General features: G+C 44.1%; 1 protein-coding gene across 2 annotated transcripts in view; it reads left to right on the forward strand.

Moving 5' to 3' along the window:
• LOC139767252 (LIM/homeobox protein Lhx1-like) overlaps positions 1 to 22,704 on the forward strand; it is a 202,272-nt gene that overhangs the window by 150,479 nt on the left and 29,089 nt on the right. For both annotated transcript variants that reach the window (XM_071696411.1, XM_071696410.1), the window contains exons 2-3: positions 8,075 to 8,280; positions 20,692 to 21,029. In XM_071696411.1, coding sequence (XP_071552512.1) covers positions 8,075 to 8,280; positions 20,692 to 21,029 — 544 coding nt within the window. The remainder of the gene's footprint in view (positions 1 to 8,074; positions 8,281 to 20,691; positions 21,030 to 22,704) is intronic.

The following is a 22,704-nucleotide window of genomic DNA, read 5'->3' on the forward strand; positions in this document are numbered from 1 at the left end:
GGAGGGAGGGAGGGAGGGAGGGAGGGAGGGAGGGAGGGAGGGAGGGAGGGAGGGAGGGAGGGAGGGAGGGAGGGAGGGAGGGAGGGAGGGAGGGAGGGAGGGAGGGAGGGAGGGAGGGAGGGAGGGAGGGAGGGAGGGAGGGAGGGAGGGAGGGAGGGAGGGAGGGAGGGAGGGAGGGAGGGAGGGAGGGAGGGAGGGAGGGAGGGAGGGAGGGAGGGAGGGAGGGAGGGAGGGAGGGAGGGAGGGAGGGAGGGAGGGAGGGAGGGAGGGAGGGAGGGAGGGAGGGAGGGAGGGATGGTGATGCAGCACCACAAGATGTGGGAGTCAGCGGTGGGATTCTTCACTTTTTGCTACTTCTAAGTTATTTCTCTTTGTTGTGTCAACGGGATTTTGCTTAAGCAGCTTCTTGTTTATGAGACTCGCCGCTGGAGCCTGCACACAGCTGCTCTGGGAACCAAGGTTCGAACCCACTCGCAGACTGGATTACTCGCTCCTTCGACATGACTGAAGTTTATTATGTTTTCTCTCGAGCCTTCCGTCCTCCTACGTCAGGAAAGAATGTATATATATATATATATATATATATATATATATATATATATATATATATATATATATATATATGTGTGTGTGTGTGTGTGTGTATTACTGATATTACCAGAGACGATCTTCTTCCAACCAATAACAACTCTTCCGCACTTTGAGAATGACAGGCGACCTCGTCTCTAGTTCATAGAGCTATTGATCCGTGACCACCATACTCAGCTCAGCACCACCTGGGTTGGTTCAGTGTCGATCTGTTGACGGAACCCTGCTAATCCACGACGAAGGCATTCCTTGCCTCGTCTGGACGTCCAGAAGGGGGATCCAGGCGTACTGATGGGATCTGGGGCAAAAATGATGGTGCGGAGATAATGATATGTGTGTGTGTGTGTGTGTGTGGTATGGTGGTGGGGTGGGTGTGTTTTTCAATCGGATGGTGTTTGATCTAGAGGAACAGGAACTTAGAATAGGTGATCTTGGGTGGGGCGGGGGGTCTAGTAAAGATCTCGTGACGTTTTTGAGTCTCATAGAAAGACAGATAAAGGCCTGGAGGTTGTGAATATGGATGAAAAAAGCTGAGAGCATTGAGTACATGATGAGAACTAGAGAAAATGGTTTGTCGAATAATACAAGGTTAGACGACTTAGTAAAAGTTCAATAGGTAATGTAAAGTCAAAGAACCTGGTGAGGGTAGCTTCCAGATGGGGGTGATTGAAAGGCCAAATGAAGATAATAAGTGAAGAATTTCTGTGAGTAACTCAAACGAGAGGTGGAGAAGGTGGCGTGAGATCATAGTCATACAAACAAACCCTGACATCTACGACAGACGAGGTCATTATGTTAACAAGATGTATGGGCCACTTAGGGTACCAAGCCTTGGTTTGATGTTTAGGATAACTCGCTCTAGCACGAGGCTTCGAATAGTTTTAACAAGGTACTAGGTGTTGACTAGGTGCTAGGTGTTGACTAGGTGCTAGGTAATGACTAGGTGCTAGGTAATGACTAGGTGCTAGGTGAACAACAACAGTTTAAGCTTTTCGATACTCTCTCTCCCTCTCCCCCCCCCCCTCTCTCTCTCTCTCTCTCTCTCTCTCTCTCTCTCTCTCTCTCTCTCTCTCTCTCTCTCTTTAAACCCGTCATCTCCTTTACTTTCCCATCATGCACTGTCCTTATTCAAAGCCATCTACGCCACTATTCTTCCAACAAGCACTTGTATCTATTCTTCAGAAATCTGTTTCCTCTACTGTTCCATCACGCATTTTGCCTGCTCTTCACGTCACGAAATTAATTTCTTTCCCATCAACTGCGCCTATTCAAAGCACCCCATCGTTTCCCGTTCCATCAACCACGCAGTCTGTTCCTCAAAGCATATTAATGACCCAAGCCTATTGTATGCTGTACGTGGTGTCAGGGGCTATTGTACGTGTCAGGGGTTATTGTACGTGTTAGGGACCACTGTATACGTTATGAGCTATCGTACATATCAAGAGTTATCGTACGTGGCAGGAGTTATCGTATTTTCATGGGCTACTGTCCGTGTTAAGAGACTATTACGTGCTAGGAGCTACTGTAAATGCTAGGGGCTATTGTCCGTGCCTAGGATATTGTACTTGCCAAGGGGTAATGCATCTAATGGGCCCTTCCCATTGGCGATATTCTGCGCAGGAGGTATTTTATATACAGAAATATCTACATGACTTGGTACTCCTGTCGCGAATATCGGAATATTGGTTTATCTCAGTCATATGAATGATGATGGCCACTTGTGGCATGAATAATCTTGGGCTATCCGTAGATTCCGGTGGAGTGGATAGAGAAAGGCGAGTGTGCACAGAAGCCGCCCCCAAGGGAAGTACAACCAGACTTAAGGAGTGTTTTGAAGTGATGGCCGGAACCATTTCACACATACTGTTTCCCTATCATCAAAACAAAGATACATACAACATGTCAGTCAAATTTCTTTCTTTTTTTCTCTCATTCTCTTTCTCAACTTTTCTTATCATTTTCCAAGATTCATTGTCAATCAGTTTCGTGGTCATGTCGCTAGTTTGAATCCGTGACTGGATCCTTCGACTACAGTTCAAAAACAGAGAGAAAAACAAATTGGTGCGTTCTTTTTTTTTTTTTTAGTCCAACGAAGGTGAGAAAATGCTTCTACTTGACCCCTACTACTACTTACTACTTTCCTCCTAGACAAAAAAAATGTGTTCTGGGGTGTCCCCCCGTAAATAACGCCCTAACCCCGGAAACAGCTTATGCAACCGAGAAACATCACAAACTATGTTTACTGTTTCCTCTCCTCCAGTACATTTGCGCTCAGTCCTGTACTTATAATTCAAAAGCATATGGCGTTTTTTCTCGCTTTCTTGAAGGTGTTTTGGCAATGATAAGTTTGATTAATCGTGAATTAAGCGACCGTTGTAACATCAGGAATTTATCCGATATGAAAGAGAGAATTTTCCGTCGATATATATATTGGTAAAATGCTATCTTCTGCTGGTTGTGTGAGCCTGATGGGAAATGACCGGTGTAGACCCCGTTGCTCACCAACATGAGACGAAGGGTATTCGAGTACATAGTATTCGAATAGTCAATTCCCTATTAGGGGAGATCATAACCTAGCGGTAGCGCTCCCGCCTGTTGCTCAGGGGTCCCAGGTTCGATCCTGGTTGTTGGAGGTTTGTATGTTCTATAAAGGTGCGCGTTCAAACGCACTTTGTTCATATATATATATATATATATATATATATATATATATATATATATATATATATATATATATATATATATATATATATATATCATATGAGAAGAAAGCGTGATTCGGTAACATGCTGGTAGCCACAAGGTAAGTGAAACACGAAGATCGGAGAGCGTTCGTGATAAAGTACATCTTCTGGCATATCTCTGTATCCTTGAAAATGTGAATTACCACGAAAAAGGCTTAGGTCTTCGTGTTCCAATCTTCGTCGTGGCTACCGATATATATATATATATATATATATATATATATATATATATATATATATATATTTTTTTTTTTTTTTTTTTTTTTTTTTTATACTTTGTCGCTGTCTCCCGCGTTTGCGAGGTAGCGCAAGGAAACAGACGAAAGAAATGGCCCAACCCCCCCCCCCATGCACATGTACATACACACGTCCACACACGCAAATATACATACCTACACAGCTTTCCATGGTTTACCCCAGACGCTTCACATGCCTTGATTCAATCCACTGACAGCACGTCAACCCCTGTATACCACATGACTCCAATTCACTCTATTCCTTGCCCTCCTTTCACCCTCCTGCATGTTCAGGCCCCGATCACACAAAATCTTTTTCACTCCATCTTTCCACCTCCAATTTGGTCTCCCTCTTCTCCTCGTTCCCTCCACCTCCGACACATATATCCTCTTGGTCAATCTCTCCTCACTCATTCTCTCCATGTGCCCAAACCATTTCAAAACACCCTCTTCTGCTCTCTCAACCACGCTCTTTTTATTTCCACACATCTCTCTTACCCTTACGTTACTTACTCGATCAAACCACCTCACACCACACATTGTCCTCAAACATCTCATTTCCAGCACATCCATCCTCCTGCGCACATCTCTATCCATAGCCCACGCCTCGCAACCATACAACATTGTTGGAACCACTATTCCCTCAAACATACCCATTTTTGCTTTCCGAGATAATGTTCTCGACTTCCACACATTTTTCAAGGCTCCCAAAATTTTCGCCCCCTCCCCCACCCTATGATCCACTTCCGCTTCCATGGTTCCATCCGCTGACAGATCCACTCCCAGATATCTAAAACACTTCACTTCCTCCAGTTTTTCCCCATTCAAACTCACCTCCCAATTGACTTGACCCTCACCCCTACTGTACCTAATAACCTTGCTCTTATTCACATTTACTCTCAACTTTCTTCTTCCACACACTTTACCAAACTCAGTCACCAGCTTCTGCAGTTTCTCACATGAATCAGCCACCAGCGCTGTATCATCAGCGAACAACAACTGACTCACTTCCCAAGCTCTCTCATCCCCAACAGACTTCATACTTGCCCCTCTTTCCAGGACTCTTGCATTTACCTCCCTTACAACCCCATCCATAAACAAATTAAACAACCATGGAGACATCACACACCCCTGCCGCAAACCTACATTCACTGAGAACCAATCACTTTCCTCTCTTCCTACACGTACACATGCCTTACATCCTCGATAAAAACTTTTCACTGCTTCTAACAACTTGCCTCCAACACCATATATTCTTAATACCTTCCACAGAGCATCTCTATCAACTCTATCATATGCCTTCTCCAGATCCATAAATGCTACATACAAATCCATTTGCTTTTCTAAGTATTTCTCACATACATTCTTCAAAGCAAACACCTGATCCACACATCCTCTACCACTTCTGAAACCGCACTGCTCTTCCCCAATCTGATGCTCTGTACATGCCTTCACCCTCTCAATCAATATCTTAAGACCATTTTCAAGACTTTGTTACTTTCAAAAAGCTGAGGATATCTCTTATATATATGGAGACATAAAAGCCATTACCACATTCGCAGTTGCATGAAATTACTTCACATGACCAGAACATCACCACGAATTCTTTCCTCATATTCCTATAATTCTCACGATAATCTTTTTTTTTCCCAAAGAGTATCACAATTTTGTCTAACGAATTCATGGAATACCGTAGCAATATATAAAAAGAAATATATATATATAAGAAATCCGCTGTAGCATTCCAAATAGCGTGAAATAAGTTCCCATGTAGGGTGCATTATCACAATATTTTTTTTCCTATCATTTTAAATTTTTTTTTTCGATCATTTTCCCTCGCCTTCCGTCCCCGCTAACTTGCCAATAGGAGCGAATCTAACTCCCACGGGTATGGTGCTATTTTCCAACATTTTATACGTAAAAAAGAAAAAAAAAAAAGTGGATACGTGACATCCTATCGCTTACCCATTTCTGCTCCACAATTTTGTGAAAGGCATCTCGGCTCATCCTAGAAAATCTCTATGAAAACTCATTTTCCAGCGTCAAAGCTGAACAATCGGCGGCAATTTCTCGGTCGTAATAGAAAACGGGCAAATCCCTCCCCCTACGCTCAGTTGCCGTGAGCGAAACTCAAAGGCACCTTTTTATTTTTTCCACCCCCCCCCTCCTCTCTTCAACTTGCTTCGTTTCATTCCACTCTAAGCCTCACCATTGTTACCCAGATGGAGAGGGGAAATATAACGCAAATACTTCCTCCCAGCATGGCACAGAACGATAAGAATGAAGTAGATAAAATCTTGGTTTAAAGGTAGAACAATATAGGAGTAAAAATTACGTCTTGGCCACCTGTCCGTGATTCCCCCCCCCCCCCCCACACACACCTGCTAAAAGAGCCGCTTTTTCGCCGCGCTCATACCGTCCCTCACCCGAGCCTGATTAAAACAAACCTCTAAACCGGGATCAGAGAAGCTTATGGCAGTCTGGGCCCTGGCCGAGGGACGCGTTGCATCCCAGACGCCTTCAGGTCTTGGACCCGTCCGTCCATCTCCACCGCCACCACTACCACACCTACCACATCCAGTTACCCTGACCACCGCCTATGTCTTATCTTTTGTGTTATATCTAAGACGGCACGGGCAACTGAAGCCCTAATCAAGGCCATCGCATTAACGCTACGTTGTATGTTAACTGATTGTTATAGTTCTTTCCCGTGTCTCCCTTAATGATGTGATTATTACACGAAAGTGCACTTGGGGACGTATCGTGTTTCATTTTCCCCGTGGACACAGAAATATATATATATATATATATATATATATATATATATATATATATATATATATATATATATATATATATATGAGGTAGGTACCCACTGTATTGACCAACCCTTAGGGTGGATGAACAGCTGGGTAGACTGTCGCAACCTGGATTCGAACCTATGCGCTCGACCCAATGCGGCCCGACACTGCGTCAAAGGAACGCTAACCACTCCACCACGGAGGTCCATATAACCCCTCCATTCAGCAACGAATATAATTCAATCGCTTTAAATCATATCATTTGGATAGCTTAGTACATTTCGCTATCACTCATTGTCGCTGGTTTTGTAAACTGAAAAGCACGTAGTTTGACGTAGAATCTACAGCTTCAGATTCAAAAACATATCTCCAACCCTTTAAACATAAGCTTCGTATCGAATCCCGAGTTTGAAGTGAATGACTATCTGTGGAGAGAGAGAGAGAGAGAGAGAGAGAGAGAGAGAGAGAGAGAGAGAGAGAGAGAGAGAGAGAGAGAGAGAGAGAGAGCAACGAAAAGCGCATCACACCTGACGGATATAATCTATCGCAGACGACCTATCAGAAGAGGCGCTGGGGGTGTTGGGGGGGTGAGGGGTATAACCTGATCAGAGTAAAACTCTAAATCTCTTCTGAAATGCAGATCGAGCCGCAGGGTGGAGGGAGGGCGGGGATGGGACTGCGGCACCGGCGGCGGCGGTTGCTGCGGCTGCGGCAACGGCGGCGGCGGCGGGACGACAGAGACATGGCGGCACAACAGGAACACCACTGCCAATGCCAATGATCCGTCCTCAACTCTTGCAAATTTCCCACCACCCGATTTCTGTTTTTTAATAAACATCAACATCTAGTTTTCTGTGACGCCAAATATCGTACACTATATACATACACATTCCTCATATCCTTCTTTATATTTCTACTTTAGACAAAATCGTCCGTAGATTTGGACTGTCACCAAATCCCTTAAAGAATAAAAAAAAAAAAGAAAAAATATAAAAAAAGTGTAGGACCCAGAAGGCAACCTTGGTAACTTTGCATGAGGGAAAACGGAGGAGCCTCACTTGAGGGAAAATGGGATCAGCCTCGGCTTTGCTCACTGGCTTGCTAAATTGCAATCGACACCGAACCCCCTGTGAGGGGACGGAGGACAGGGGGAGAGTGGAGGGGAAAACCAGGGGTGGGGGAATTAGAGGGGATTTATCTGGGGTTTGAAGGGGGGAGGGGAAGGAGGAGGGTGGTGGGATTGTGGCTTCCCTCTGAGGGGATTAGAGGAAGGACATAGATGCTCTCAATCCCAAGTGTACTGGCGCTTGTAAGTCAATACACTCGACTTTGCCATTAACCTCAGTGGTCTGGCTGGCGCTACACCCGCTGGGGGAGGAGACAGAAGAGAGAGAGAGAGAGAGAGAGAGAGAGAGAGAGAGAGAGAGAGAGAGAGAGAGAGAGAGAGAGAGAGTCTGGAAGGGAATCAATTTATCTTATGCCAAAACGGCTCAGCCTCGATGAAGGGTGAGTATAAAATAACATTGCAACGTTTAGAATTAGTTTTCTCTCTTTCTTCTCTCTCTCTCTCTCTCTCTCTCTCTCTCTCTCTCTCTCTCTCTCTCTCTCTCTCTCTCTCTCTCTCCCTTGGGGCAGAACCTTTTAACTAAAGCGCTTCTCTCTCTCTCTCCCTCCCCGTCTCTTCCCTCCCCCTCACCTCCCGCAGGCGGTTCGGAACCAAGTGCTCGGGTTGTCTGCAGGGGATCTCGCCGCAGGACTTGGTGCGGAAGGCCCGCGACCGCGTCTTCCACCTCAAGTGTTTCACGTGCTGCGTCTGCCGCAAGCAGCTCTCCACCGGCGAGGAGCTGTACGTCCTGGACGAGAACAAGTTCATCTGTAAACAGGACTACATGAGCGGCAAGGCCATGTCTGGTAAGCTTCCTTTCTCTCTGTGTCTCATCATCGCCACGATTCTCTGTGCCAGGTTTCTTTGTATTTCCTAATGAAATATACTTTTGGTATAGATAAGACCTCATCCCTTCACAAATAGCAGAGATTTCAGGCTTACTAGGGACGACACAGACCTGTATATCAGGACAAACTAAAGAATTAAACAAAGAGCCAAGTTCTTGACAATGATTACTCACGTGACAATATAGGACCTCGCCTTAAAATATAAGACTTGCCGTAAATACATCATCATTTGTTACTGGTAAGGAAGGAGGAGAATAATTAAAAGAATATGTAGACGTTGTGCTTATCGCAGTGTGGCCCAAGGTTAAGGGGTTTGGTAAGGGAGGAGAAGAAGAGAAAGAGGAGGAGAAGAAAGAAGATGTCGTCTCACATTCATCTAGACAAGATGCCTTTACCCACTTGACGAAGGAGGTAGACTATGACAGCAGACACCAGCACGGCCCATGTACTCCTTGGCACTTACCGTCCCATCCAACCTTCGCCTCCCCCTTCCCTCCCTCTCTCCCTAACCCCATCCCATCCAAGGTAACCCATCACTCTCTCTTGATGGGCCCTCCACACGCCCTACCCCCTGTCTCTCTCTCCTTCCTTTCCCCACAACCGCTCACCCCCTCCTCCTCTCCTCTCCCTCTCCCTCACGCCCCCCTCCTGTAGTGCCACGCCCATGTCGTGGAGGTGTGGGCAGCTCATCCGTCAGTGTCAACGAGACGTGCCCAAAGAATTGCGAGATGAGAGGGAGAGCGAAAGAGGCCCAGGGAAGCGATGAGCCGCATCGGCTTAATCTAAACCACTGGATTTACTCGAATATCAATGGGTAGACTCGGGTTTACTTGGCTACACCTGGGTGTATCTTTACGTAAGGGTGGGTAGTTCACAGGTACAACTGGGTACAGATTAGTTTACCTTAGTATACTGAACAAATAGGGTAAACTGGGTATGAATATACTCTGAAATGACTGGGTATATCTGTGAACTTAGAAAAACGTATATTCAAATGCCTTTTAGCTTACGGTAGCCCAGCTGAGTATATCAGAGTATAATCAAAACCTTTAACTGATGATTGAGTATACTATAGTGTACATTGATGGAAGCTAGCTAATATTAATAATTCTCAGAGTAAGTAGGTATGATCTAGAATCCCTATGGTTATTTAGATATATCTATTCATATATGATCTTGAATGGGCTTCACTAGATTAAATCTTGTATAATATCTTTTCTTGCAGGGAAATAAACATATCATCTTTTCCCACACACTCTACATATGTTTTACATACATGCTCACTAACTTACCAGCCATACGTATATACTCTGGACCTGGGTAAACCCCCCGCCCCCACCTCATATGGCTACATTTAGTACTATAGAATTAGATGTTTGGTGTTTACCACTGAGTCCCTGTGTATGACATTACGAGACATGAGGAGGGAAATGGCCATGAAGTATAGCCATAACTCATGCTTTTGTGAGGATATATAGATGACCCTTTGAAAGGCTGTGGAGGAAAGACTTACCGAAAGATCGGTTCGAGTCTGAAGGCGACTGTGTGTATCCCCTTATGTCAATTACCGACGCCAGCTGATGCCAGACTCGCCGAAGGAGAGTTTACGCTCGTAATGCATCCACGATATAGGAGGAAACCGGTAACACCCCCGATGACCAACAGTAACACAGCTGAAAAACAGTAAAAAACTATTACTAAAAAAAGAAACTACGACAGAAATTGGCATTTATACATATGTATAAAGAAAAGATTATCCCAAATGTATATACGTGCAATGTATGTATACAAACAGCAGTAAATAGAATAAGATGGTGTCATTACTATTGGCCTGTTTCCAAAAAGTCAAAGAATTGTGACTCAGAATTTCTTCCACATTTATAAGCCACACATACAAAAGAAAGATCTCACATTGGTTTTTACGAAGACCAACAGAAGATTTAACGACGTGAAATAACACCGTAATTGTCCCGTTATTCTTGCTAGGTTGGGTTATAATCAACACGACCCTCTGGCAGCCAATCACTTGTCATTATCTGATGCAAGTGAACCAATAACACGTTCTGTACACAAATACATCCATCCATCTTTATCCTATTATATACGTACATATGTACAAAACTATAGGCAACCCTAAAGATAAATGTATACTTATATACATACCACACATCATACATGTTTACATATATAGGTATAGACACTGTACATCGACAGACGAACGTTTATATACATGTATATGCGTACGACTTATGTATATAATATGAACACACGCGGTATGAAGGCGTATCATGGAAATATCTGAGAGCAACCACAACACGAGGCAAAAACAAAAAAGCAAGCAAGCGAGAGGAAGAATAAAGCGAACTCCTGCATGTACGAGACCAAAGCAGCTTCTTGAAGACTGTTCGGCTCAGGCGTCTTACCACGCTTGCGCAAGCACAGGGGGACTTTGCTTGCTGTTGCCACGACGCCCTCCGACATCCCTCGCAAGATACCTCTCTCTCTCACTCTCTCTCTCTCTCTCTCTCTCTCTCTCTCTCTCTCTCTCTCTCTCTCTCTCCAGCTGTCGGAGGGAACAGACGACCCCCCCTTGTGACGAGACATCCGGGATTACACCCAGTGTCTCGCGTGACAGCTCAATATGCCCAAAAACAAATGGATGTGTCGCGAGTTTTCGGACAGTACATCTTCTCAAAAGTTTGGGAGAGATTATTCAAAGTCATGTCTGAATGACTTCCCGTTTAATGCGAAGAAAAGAGAAAAAAAGATTCCACGTCGATGTGGACGTGTTAGATTTTAATGTACGACAGAGGTAACGTAAGGTTTGGAAGACGGTGGTGCAATAATAGTATATCTTTTCTTACGAGGAAGAAACGAGAATTGATAAAGATGTTCACCCTAAGGTGTATTTCCCGTTCTTCCTCCCCCCCAACCCCTTTTCGCTTTGGTTACCGGATCGACATCAAAGCAAAGATTGCTTAAGTTGGGTAACGAAAAACGATATATGCACAATCTGCGATCGACATCTTCGACAATCTTAGGATCTCAAGACATAAAAACACCCATTCCTGCACCAAGTGAGGAGGTTTGATGAATCTTATGGGCCACCTTCACCCCTTCCTCCCGACCTTATCCCATCCCGAACAGAATATAAACAAAATTAATGATGCTACACACCTTATGCTCTCGGGACACACGATCAGACATCCCAGTACAAGACTTTTACAACCGACTCGGAGTTATGGAAGTATTCAACGAACCACGAGTGCACACACAACAACAACACTGCGCTCACCAACCCACTCCAGCGCTCACCAACCCTAGTGCTAACCAACCCCAGCGCTCACCAACCCCAGCGCTCACCAACCCCAGCGCTCACCAACCCCAGCGCTCACCAACCCTAGTGCTAACCAACCCCAGCGCTCACCAACCCCAGCGCTCACCAACCCCAGCGCTCACCAACCCCAGCGCTCACCAACCCTAGTGCTAACCAACCCCAGCGCTCACCAACCCCAGCGCTCACCAACCCCAGCGCTCACCAACCCCAGCGCTCACCAACCCCAGCGCTCACCAACCCTAGTGCTAACCAACCCCAGCGCTCACCAACCCCAGCGCTCACCAACCCTAGCGCTCACCAACCCACTCCAGCGCTCATCAACCCTAGTGCTAACCAACCCCAGCGCTCACCAACCCTAGCGCTCACCAACCCACTCCAGCGCTCATCAACCCTAGTGCTAACCAACCCCAGCGCTCACCAACCCCAGCGCTCACCAACCCACTCCAGCGCTCATCAACCCTAGTGCTAACCAACCCCAGCGCTCACCAACCCCAGCGCTCACCAACCCACTCCAGCGCTCATCAACCCTAGTCCTCACCAGACCCCAGCGCTCACCCAACCTCCACCACAAGAAGTAAAAAGAACTGAAAAAAAAAAGAGAAGAAAGGCCTTAGGTCGTATAAACTGGAACGTATAAACATCAGTGTAATAAAAAGGGAAACGTTCTTCTTCTTTTTTTTAAACCTCGGATCATTTATTAATGCATTTGATGCCCCCAGAACCAGAGCTAATACCACTATTGTTCAACATCCGGCGAGGCTCTGCCCAGTGGAGTGTGCAATCATAACTGATGTGCCCCTTTTTTTTACTGGAGGTGTGTGTGTGTGTGTGTGTGTGTGTGTGTGTGTGTGTATGCGTGTGTGTGTGTGTGTGTGTGTGTGTGTGTGTGTGTGGTGGTCCTGACACAGTGAGGTGGAGAAATCTTGAGATTTCTTTTCATTTCATGTTGTCATGGGTTCACTCACGACGTCAAATGTTTTCCATCAGGTCTTCTCGTTGATGGCACAAACGAGAAATTTGAAGCCTGAGAATAAGATGCTCTCGCTCTCTCTCTCTCTCTCTCTCTCTCTCTCTCTCTCTCTCTCTCTCTCTCTCTCTCTCTGGTTCGACCTCTCCTCCTTGGGTATGATGACGTGACGCTTGACCTGCTCTTTCCCCCCAACCCCCACAAGGGATCAGCTGAAAGGTCAGGCTATTATTACCTAGGGGTCGTATCGTACCATCCTGTTCAAGGGTCGTACCGTCCTGTTCAAGGGTCGTACCGTCGTGCTCAAGGGTCGTACCGTCGTGATCAAGGGTCGTACTGTTGAAATCTACAAACGAAGGCATATAACAATAGTCTAACTTTGCCAGTTGGGTAGACTTGCCATCAACATATCAGTATATCCTCAAATATATCATCTATATACTATCTTCAACTATATATCATCAAATATACATCAATATATAAAAAAAAACTCATTCTAGAAGCCACTTTGATACAGCCTTGCACTGTCTATAAACAGCCTTCGATCCAAGTAACAATTCTGTACAGTAACTAACTCAACCATCGCTTGGTTGTTAAGGCACTTACAACTGTCACTCAGCCTCAGACACCACGATTCTCAAAGCGTGTAAAATTGCACGAGTCTTCAGTACACTCTCTTGGGCTGTTCGTGGTCCATCACGTACCCATACCCTTCCCTGTGAGGGAATGAGAAGGATAATGTCAAAATCGCATTGATAATACGCCCATGTTTTTCCCGCGGAAGAAAACGGTGTGCGGAGGATCTCTTTACGTCATCTGTTGACTCAGTCGCTCGAGTGACGTCAGTGATAGCAAGTAATTTAAATTATGGCGGGACACTGCGACTGCCTGATGTCTCTTTGAGAGCAGCAAATTGTGAGACACATCAACGTGACATCGTATTCCCCTTCCTTCTACCCCATTGAAGCAGGTCGTTAAATCTAAAACTAATTCTATATTATTTCTTCATGTTGTGCCATAAAGGACACAGTGTTATTGGATACTTGCATTTACCTTCACCTGTTTTGAGCAATGTGTATAGCGTGAAGAAAAATGATGGGGCCCTCCATACATACATACATACATACATATATGCATACATACATTCATACATACATTCATACATACATACATACACATACATACATAAATCATACATAAATACATACATACATGCATACATACATACATACATACATACATACATACATGAATACATACATACATACATACATACATAAATACATACATACATACATACTTACATAAATACATACATACATACATACATACATACATACATACATACATAAATACATACATACATACATATATACATACATATTACCATGAATACATACATATATTCATGCATACGTACATACAATAATAAGTCTCTCGTCATGTTCTGGGTCATTTCAGCCAAGGAAGTAGGAGCGGGAACTTCAAAATGAAAAAAAAAAGAGACGTGGCTTTTCGTCCCTTGTGTGTCATCATTCGATGGACGTCGTCGGAAAAGATAATATGATAAAATGAAAATCTCATTGAAAAACTGTCTACTCTGTTTATACCATAGTTAGTACACCCATGACCTTAGTCTTCAGAGAGTTAAGCCGTTGGATATGGTCATCAGAGGGAGTAATGGGGGTAATGAGGTAATGAGGTAGTGTTGAATGAGGTATATTATCATGACGAGACCAGCCAATCGTTGTCACAACTATATATTATATATCTGATGACCTAATCATATCGATATATGTACATATATGTATATATGAAGTGTCACTAATATATCTCTATATCTTATACATTCATATACACAAAGAGAATATACTAAAGAAGTGAGCGGAACAGTCCTGGTATTGCAGGAAATATATACATATATATATACACATATATATATCACAACTTCAAGGCAAAAAGCGTCATTGTCCGATATATCAAGGCGTGTAATTTCATTAATCTCAAGGTCTTTTTTTTTCTCCTCCTCCACTTTCGAAGAAATGCAAAATTCTACCTAACGAATCGCTTATATCACTGTTAGCACGGAGGATAATCAACCCAAAAAAAATGTCTGTAGATATAGATTTGGACGGTAAACTCTGTTATCAAAGATGATATTACAAGAGAATGTATTCTTAAAGTTATACACAGATTAATTGCTGACGATCACTTGAGTGTACCTCGAGATGGGACGGTGTCCTTGTAAACACTCAAGCCTGCGTCAGGTGGAGGAGGGAAGATGGCGCTACCTGTGGCGTGTAGGGAAGGCGTGGGGTTTAGCAGCACGAAGAGATTGTGGATGATGAGAGCGTCCACTAAAGGGAGGGAGTTGGACTGAAGCGCCACGCCAGGACCTACCTGTCGACACTCGAAAGAGGATACGTGAGAAGGGGGACAACACACAGTGTCATAAGGGAAGAAAAGAGTATTAATGTTTCGTATGCGAGGGTTTGGTCGAGCATGCCTGATAGTCAGAGGAGGAGGACGAGGAGGAAGAGAGAGAGAGAGAGAGAGAGAGAGAGAGAGAGAGGAGAGAGAGAGAGAGAGAGAGAGAGAGAGAGAGAGAGGGAGTCGGGGTTTGCTACAAATGAGAGGATGATAAACCACACTGGACGAGAGAAGGAGAGGAGGGACGTGGATGTGGCATACTTAACCACAGGGCCTCACTGCAAGGCATATGCCACTCAGCGCCACTAGTGAGGGCAGGAGACGGTGTCAAATGATACATGGAGTACAATGAGGGTGGAGGAACCGGTAGGAACAGGTCCCTAATACTACTGAGGTCAAAGCGTTATACAGAGGTAAGAGAGAGAGAGGCGCTAATTCCAGGGTTCCATAGAGAGGGACAGTAGCGCCACCATTTCACCTTGAGAGTGAAGGTGCTGGACTCCCTTCCCCAAGGTTTAGAGGTGCGTTACCGCCGTCTCACATGGATGGAACGGAAACAATAGATGGAACGGAAACAATGCCACGTCGGTAATGTGAGGAGATGCTTCTTGTCCAAGGGCGCAACGCATGGGAGAGGAAGATGAGGACCACTGTGTGTCCATGGGAGGGAAGAGGGTCGGTCATGCAAGGTAACTACACAAGGGAAATTGTTAGCATGACGGATCCTGGGATCAAGAGGAGTGCAAAGGTGTCACACAGTGAGAGGAAGAGGATCGTCAGTGTTGGAGTGCCACATTAGAGGAATAGGAGGGGAACAATGCCAACCTGCTACATGGAAGAGGGGAGAGAGAGAGAGGGAAGAGTGAGGGGAAAGGTTTGCCAAAGATGCCTCTCTGGGGGTCTGAGAAGATAGGAGGAGGAGGAGGAGGTTGAGGGGGAGAGTAATGCCAGAGTGTCACAAGGGAGTGGAATGCCAAGGTGCCACATGAGTTGAGGGGAGAGGGAGGAGGTGAGGGTGAGGAGGGGGGAAGAGAGTGCCAGGTGCCAAGGTAGGCCACGGTCTGGGTGTTTCACGTGCCAGCCGCTGAGGCGTGAAATGAGGTGTCGACACCATCTCGTAACTCACCAGACAACGAGAGGGAAGGCAGGGGGAGAGAGGGAGAGAGAGAGAGAGCGAGCGAGAGAGAGGTGAGAGAGGGAGGGGGAGAGGGGAGAGAGAGAGAGAGAGAGAGGGGAGTGCCTACTTTTACAAGTACTTACGATGAGATTTCACCCAAGGGCAGGGTTAGCGCGTAGAGTTAACCGCGGGAACATCTGTGGTCATTGATAACGAGTTGTACGAGCTACGTGAGAGAGAGAGAGAGAGAGAGAGAGAGAGAGAGAGAGAGAGAGAGAGAGAGAGAGAGAGAGAGAGAGAGGGGGGAGAGTGGAGAATACACGAAGAAGAAGAAGAGGAGGAGGAAGAAAATGAGACGGCAGGGAAGGCATGAAAGATAAAAAAAGATATCGAAGAAGATGGAAACAAGTCAGGGGAAGATAAGAGAAGCAGAGAGAACAGAGGAAGTTAAAAAGATAGGAATGAGAAGAGGGACGAAGAGCAGGAGGGGGGAAAGATAAAGGAAGGAAGATGGGAAAGATGGGAAAAAAGGACCTGGAATAGGGACAGCTGTGAAGAGAGAGAGAGAGAGAGAGAGAGAGAGAGAGAGAGAGAGAGAGAGAGAGAGAGAGAGAGAGAGAGAGAGAGAGAGAGAGAGAGAGAGAGAGCCAAGGGGATGTTTATGACTGACTCCAGGTAAGAAAACACGAATGCAGGACAACTTGATGTGTAAGGCTTGTCATATGTGTTGACGTAATCGTGTGTGTGTGTGTGTGTGTGTGTGTGTGTGTGTGTGTGTGTGTGTGTGTGTGTGTGTGTGTGTGTGTGTGTGTGTGTGTGTGACGACAATCCACCGAGCAGTAGTGCGAGTTATGATATAAAGAGGTGGAGGAGGAGGAGGGTGAAGAGCAGCGAGAAGGGGGAGGGAGGGAGGGAGGGGTAAGATCACCTCATTTGCATATCATTAGCTAAACCTACGGACGTCTTATTCCACGTTTTACGCCGCCCAAACTTGGTCCTGGAACCAGAAAATACCCCGAGATTCATTCTGTTTATTTTGAGTAGATATGACCCATATTATATAAGATATTCGAAATTGATTTTACCACTGGATCACTTTTAATTCTGATATTAAGATGCAAAGTATAGAAAAGACACGTGAAAAATTTGGAAGATGGACAAACCTGCTTTTGGACCCGACAATGAATTACTGATCGCTTGTTTGGCCACGACAGAAGGTCATCGATAGAGTCAACAACAGATAAGATACGAAGATAAAGGCTACAACAGCTTAAGTTCTCGTTGCCTTATCTCGCTGGATTGTCTGTTTGTCTCGCCTTTATAAGCAGCGTTGCCAGTGGCTTTTGAGGTGTGAGGGTTCCACAAACTTGTATGAAGGCTTTGATGAGATGCCCTTAATGTGACTACCAATATGCAAAGGAATACTACTTCGAAGATTTATTTTTTTTTGGTCCAACTTTCTTGTGTTACTTTAGACTAGTATCCAACAATATCCAACACATACAAATATATATATATATATATATATATATATATATATATATATATATATATATATATATATATATATATATATATTTATATATATTCCTATGAAGCCACGGGGAAATGCAACGCGATGAGTTCACAAGTGCACTTTCGTGTACTAATCACATCATCAGGGGAGATACAAGAAATGAGTATAACAGGCAGTTGATATATACATTTACATGTGCAGATCATTCACAAAAGAACACATGAATCAGGAATACACAGGTAGCCACAAGCAAAATGAAATACGAAATTCCGAGCAATTTCGCGATAATTCCTATCTTCAGAGAAGCAGAGATAATGTGATACAGAGATATGAATGATCTCTCTATCCCTGAAGATGTGAAATATCATGAAGAAACATCTTGGGTCCTCGCGTTTCATTTACCCTTTGGCTATTATCATATATAAGCATACATACATGTGTGCATGTGTGCTGTGTGTGTGTGTGTGTGTGTGTGTGTGTGTGTGTGTGTGTGTGTGTGGTGGTCGGTGGCATTAGCGTGGGAGCGCTGGGCACGCGGGCGTGTGCGATTGATGACTTTTCCTTACGTTTCCCATCAAGGTCTAATCACACCATCTCTCCTCCGTCGTCACTCCTCACTCTAGCTGGCTGTACCTCTCTCTCTCTCTCTCTCTCTCTCTCTCTCTCTCTCTCTCTCTCTCTCTCTCTCTCTCTCTCTCTCTCTGTATATACCTTCTTTCTTTTTTTTTTGCATCGTTTTAAAGAGCGGCATCTCACTTCATATGGAGAGAGAGAGAGAGAGAGAGAGAGAGAGAGAGAGAGAGAGAGAGAGAGAGAGAGAGAGAGAGAGAGAGAGAGAGAGAGGAGAAAAAGATGTTCTTGGCACTTGACGCACACCAGGCCCTAAGGCGAGACGGAAGAGGAAGGAGGCTTTGCTAAGTCTTCCCCCTCAAGCTACTGGTCTTGTTTATACTTGGGGAAGAAAAAAAAGAGTCACTGGTTGGGTGAGGGAGGGAGGGAGGAAGGGATAAGTGATGAAATTTATAGAGACAAAAGATAGAGATGATGTAGAACTGAAGACTATTCAAAACCTTATGATATGGAACTGAATCTTTATCTTTTCTTTTTTTTTTTTTCAAACTGGTATAACAGGTTCAGAGTAGACGAGTTTTCAATTCTGATAAAGTGATACAAAGAATCTAATGATACTTCATAAGCGATGTAAAGAATTTTGAAATACTTGAACTAAATATAAAGAATTTAGAGATACTTAAACGAAAGAGATTGGAACCTTTTCTTACGTGGAAAAATATTCAGGGAAAGAACTATAGACGCCTATATATATATATATATATATATATACATATATATTCTTTCTAATGCATGTTTTATCAATCTTTTAGGATCAGATTTCACTGTATTACACAATTCTAAGTAATCAACTACCATGACAGTCAAATGTCAGAACTGTATCTATTCTCAAACATTTCTCTTACAATATAAATATGAATCTAACATTTTGCTTTTGTTTCAGAAGGATTCCAATTACCACTCTTGAATCACCTTGATATAATTCTTAGTTAATGGAAAATTTTTGCCTGCACTGATAAGGATGAATACGTAGTTATGATTTATAAAGTAACATTATTATTTTTTCAAATTATAACCTAGTATTCCAGCTCCTCTTTTCACTTTTGAGTCACCCTTTTCTTATGATTCAGGGATTCGAGGAAAAGAAATGGAGCTGAAGAAAGATGATGAGACGAGGCACTGGCGAAAAGAACCTCTCTATGTTCATTCATGGTTTTGACATCCTATCTTTCTAGACAGGAAATCCTCATCGTCTCTATCCTTTCCCTTATAACATCATATGAAAGCTTTACATATGATCCCTCCCCCCCAGACGATCTCTCTTCCCACACGGACACACGGACACACACACACACACAGAGTGTATATGAAAACTTTACACACATTTAACAATTGTTTCCCCTCGAGAGATTCAGATTTCGTCAGGTGTGGTGGTGAGACTTCATGTAATTAGCCAGTAAGAGATGAGGATACGAGGCAGACTTAGGGTATTTCAGGTATTCGACGCAGTATAGCGGCTTCGACATTCCTGTGGGGCAGCTGATACTCCTGTTTGTCTCTGGTGTGAATTCCAGAGGATTTAACCCGATAGTAAAATAGATTAAGAAGATTTATTCAGAGGAAATCATTGGTCGCTTGTTGGCTGGTCTGTGGCTGGTAATTTTGGACACCGAGAGACGAGAGGGACTTTTAATGTTGTAACATTGATGTAGCCTCTAAATGTTTTACATTGATGTAGCTTCTAAATGTTTTACACCGACGTAGCCTCTAAATGTTTTACATTTACATGATTATTTACAATATGTATTACTTGTTTAATATTTAGATTTTACGTGTTTAAGATGCAGGTTTCGTTACTTTAAGATGCAACTTTTTGTCACTTTTAAGATGCCAAGTCTTGTCACTGTTTGAGATGTAAACTGTTTGAGATGCAAGTTTTGTCACCTGTGTAGATGACAAACTTCCATCGATCACCATGGGCCACATATATACATACATATATATATAACCTGTGTACACCTGTGTATCGCTGAAGTGCCTCTGTGACCTGAGTGTCTTCGTAGCCTTGGCGTTCTATAGCCCCGGCTACTGAGACTTCACGAGAGGGTCATCCTTGCCACCACACGCAACACTCTTCCTGGTCGCCTTCGAGTCATAACTTGAAACACTTGAGCATAAGCTTCGATTTCCTGACGTACGTCAGTAGAAAGTTTGTTTGTTTTGTTTATTTGGTTTCTTCTTGAGAGAGGGAATTAGTGTTATGTAAGAGGGGTCGGTCAATCGCTGGTCAGTCGCTGGCCGCTACCGTCGCTTTGGATTCGGTTTACGGGGCACCAGGAAGGCGTTGCTTGTGTTTCCGTGGTGGTGGTGGTGACAAGGCGGGGCCCTTCGGTATTGTAGGTAATCCGGAGTGACGGCCGACCTCCCCGCAGACTCCTTCGGGGGCGGCTCCGACGAGGAGGAAGAGGAGACCATGGACGTGAAGCCGCCCGTTGAGACCAATAACAACACTAGCACCCCACCCGCCAGCGGCCAGGGGCCCCTCCCTCCGCCCTCGCTCGCTGCCAATCCCAACGCCCTTGCCACCTCGCCCCCCGGGGCCCCCGCGCCAACCGCAGGGGCGGGGTTGGCGGCGGCCATGATGGGCGCGGGGCGACCCAACACCCCGACCAGGTCCTTGGGCGTAGTCCCGCCCACCAGCACCACGCCCATCCTCGAACCCATGAGCGTGGGTGACCCAAAGGTTAATACAGCATTTGCAGGTTTTAATGTAAGTATCCACTCGCGATATTCTGGCAAATATATACTCGCTATATACATCTATATACATGTGTCATGCATCTGGCGTTTGTTGTGTAGACGTGTCGTGCCCCTAGGCTTTACCTATATACATCTGTCTTGCCCCTGGCCTTAACTGTATACATGCGTCATGCTTCTGGCGTAAACTATGTATGCCACTAGAAAGAAAATGCTACGTATGATCTCATGGCTTTGAAACTAGTCGTGTATGTCTCTAGAATTGCCTGTGTGCATCTGTGTGTCTAGAATTAGTTACATATATTCAGTGTGTCATACAAACCCCCTCTCATCCCTCTCATTATTCTCGTCTCTCCTCATACAGCCCTCTCTACCCTTACACAACACCTCCGTCTCCTCACTACAACCTCACCTCTCTCCTCCTCCTCATTGCCTCACAAGCAAAGCTCCACAGAGCCAGTGTGAGTTAGAAGCTAAAACGAACGGCGAACCTTATGATAATTTGAAATGAAAATATAGATAAAACTATATAAGATTAAGGAATGGATGACAAGGGCTACATCACAGGAATGCTGGTAGAAACTTTCACAATGATGATAATGATAATAAAGATGGTATACATGTACAAGAAGTTAATGATGATAATGATGGTAAGAATGATAACACGGATAATAATAAGAAGATGAAGTGATTGTCATGATATTGATAACTAGTTATAATACGAGTGATGGCAATGAAATGGAATATTGATAATGATGATAATGATAATCTTACCAATGATGATAATGATAAATGTAATAATGATTAATGATAGAGATGATAACGATGATGATATTGATAATGACAATAGTAATGATGATAATGATAGTAATGATGATAATAATAATGATAATGATAATAATAATGATGATAATGATAGTAATAATGATAATAGTAGTAATAATAGTAATAATAATCATAATGATAATGATAATAATAGTAGTAATAATGAGAAGAAGAAGAAGAAGAAGAAGAAGAAGAAGAAGAAGAAGAAGAAGAAGAAGAAGAAGAAGAAGAAGAAGAAGAAGAAGAGAAAACGAAGGAGAGGAAGAAAGCAATCACTGACCAACAATTGCAATATCCAGAAGAGCGACCCAGCCATCGCTCGCCATCACCGGTGTGCATCTATCTGAACCCTTATGTTATATGCCTTCTCTCCCAAAACGTAAATTTTTCCTGAGGCATATCAAAGTATGACACAATAGAACCACAAAGTTCATTTCACAGCCAGATAAACGTCATTGTGCTCGGGAAATTAAACATATCATTGACGATCTATAAAAGTGAAAATTGGCCAACGTCGACACATGCAAACATAAAGGAAACGTATGGACTGCAAAATAACAACATTTATTTCTTGATTCTCAATAACCATCCCAGGGAAATATTAAGATCAAAAGCACACCTCCCAATGCACCAGGACATATTTTTTTTTTTTGTTGAAAGTGGTAGAAGCAGATGATAATGAATGTGTGTGTGTGTGTGTGTGTGTGTGTGTGTGTGTGTGTGTGTGTGTGTGCATTCTGGCATCTGTGGTTCGATGTTTCAGGAGCTGTGGACCAAATGTCTCATAAGCTGTGGATAATTGTCTCAAAAGCTGTGGTTTAAAATGGCCCACAGACTGTGGTTGATTGGCCTCAAGAGCTATG

Source organism: Panulirus ornatus, chromosome 59 (assembly GCF_036320965.1).
Source record: "Panulirus ornatus isolate Po-2019 chromosome 59, ASM3632096v1, whole genome shotgun sequence".
In the NCBI taxonomy this organism is placed as follows: domain Eukaryota; kingdom Metazoa; phylum Arthropoda; class Malacostraca; order Decapoda; family Palinuridae; genus Panulirus; species Panulirus ornatus.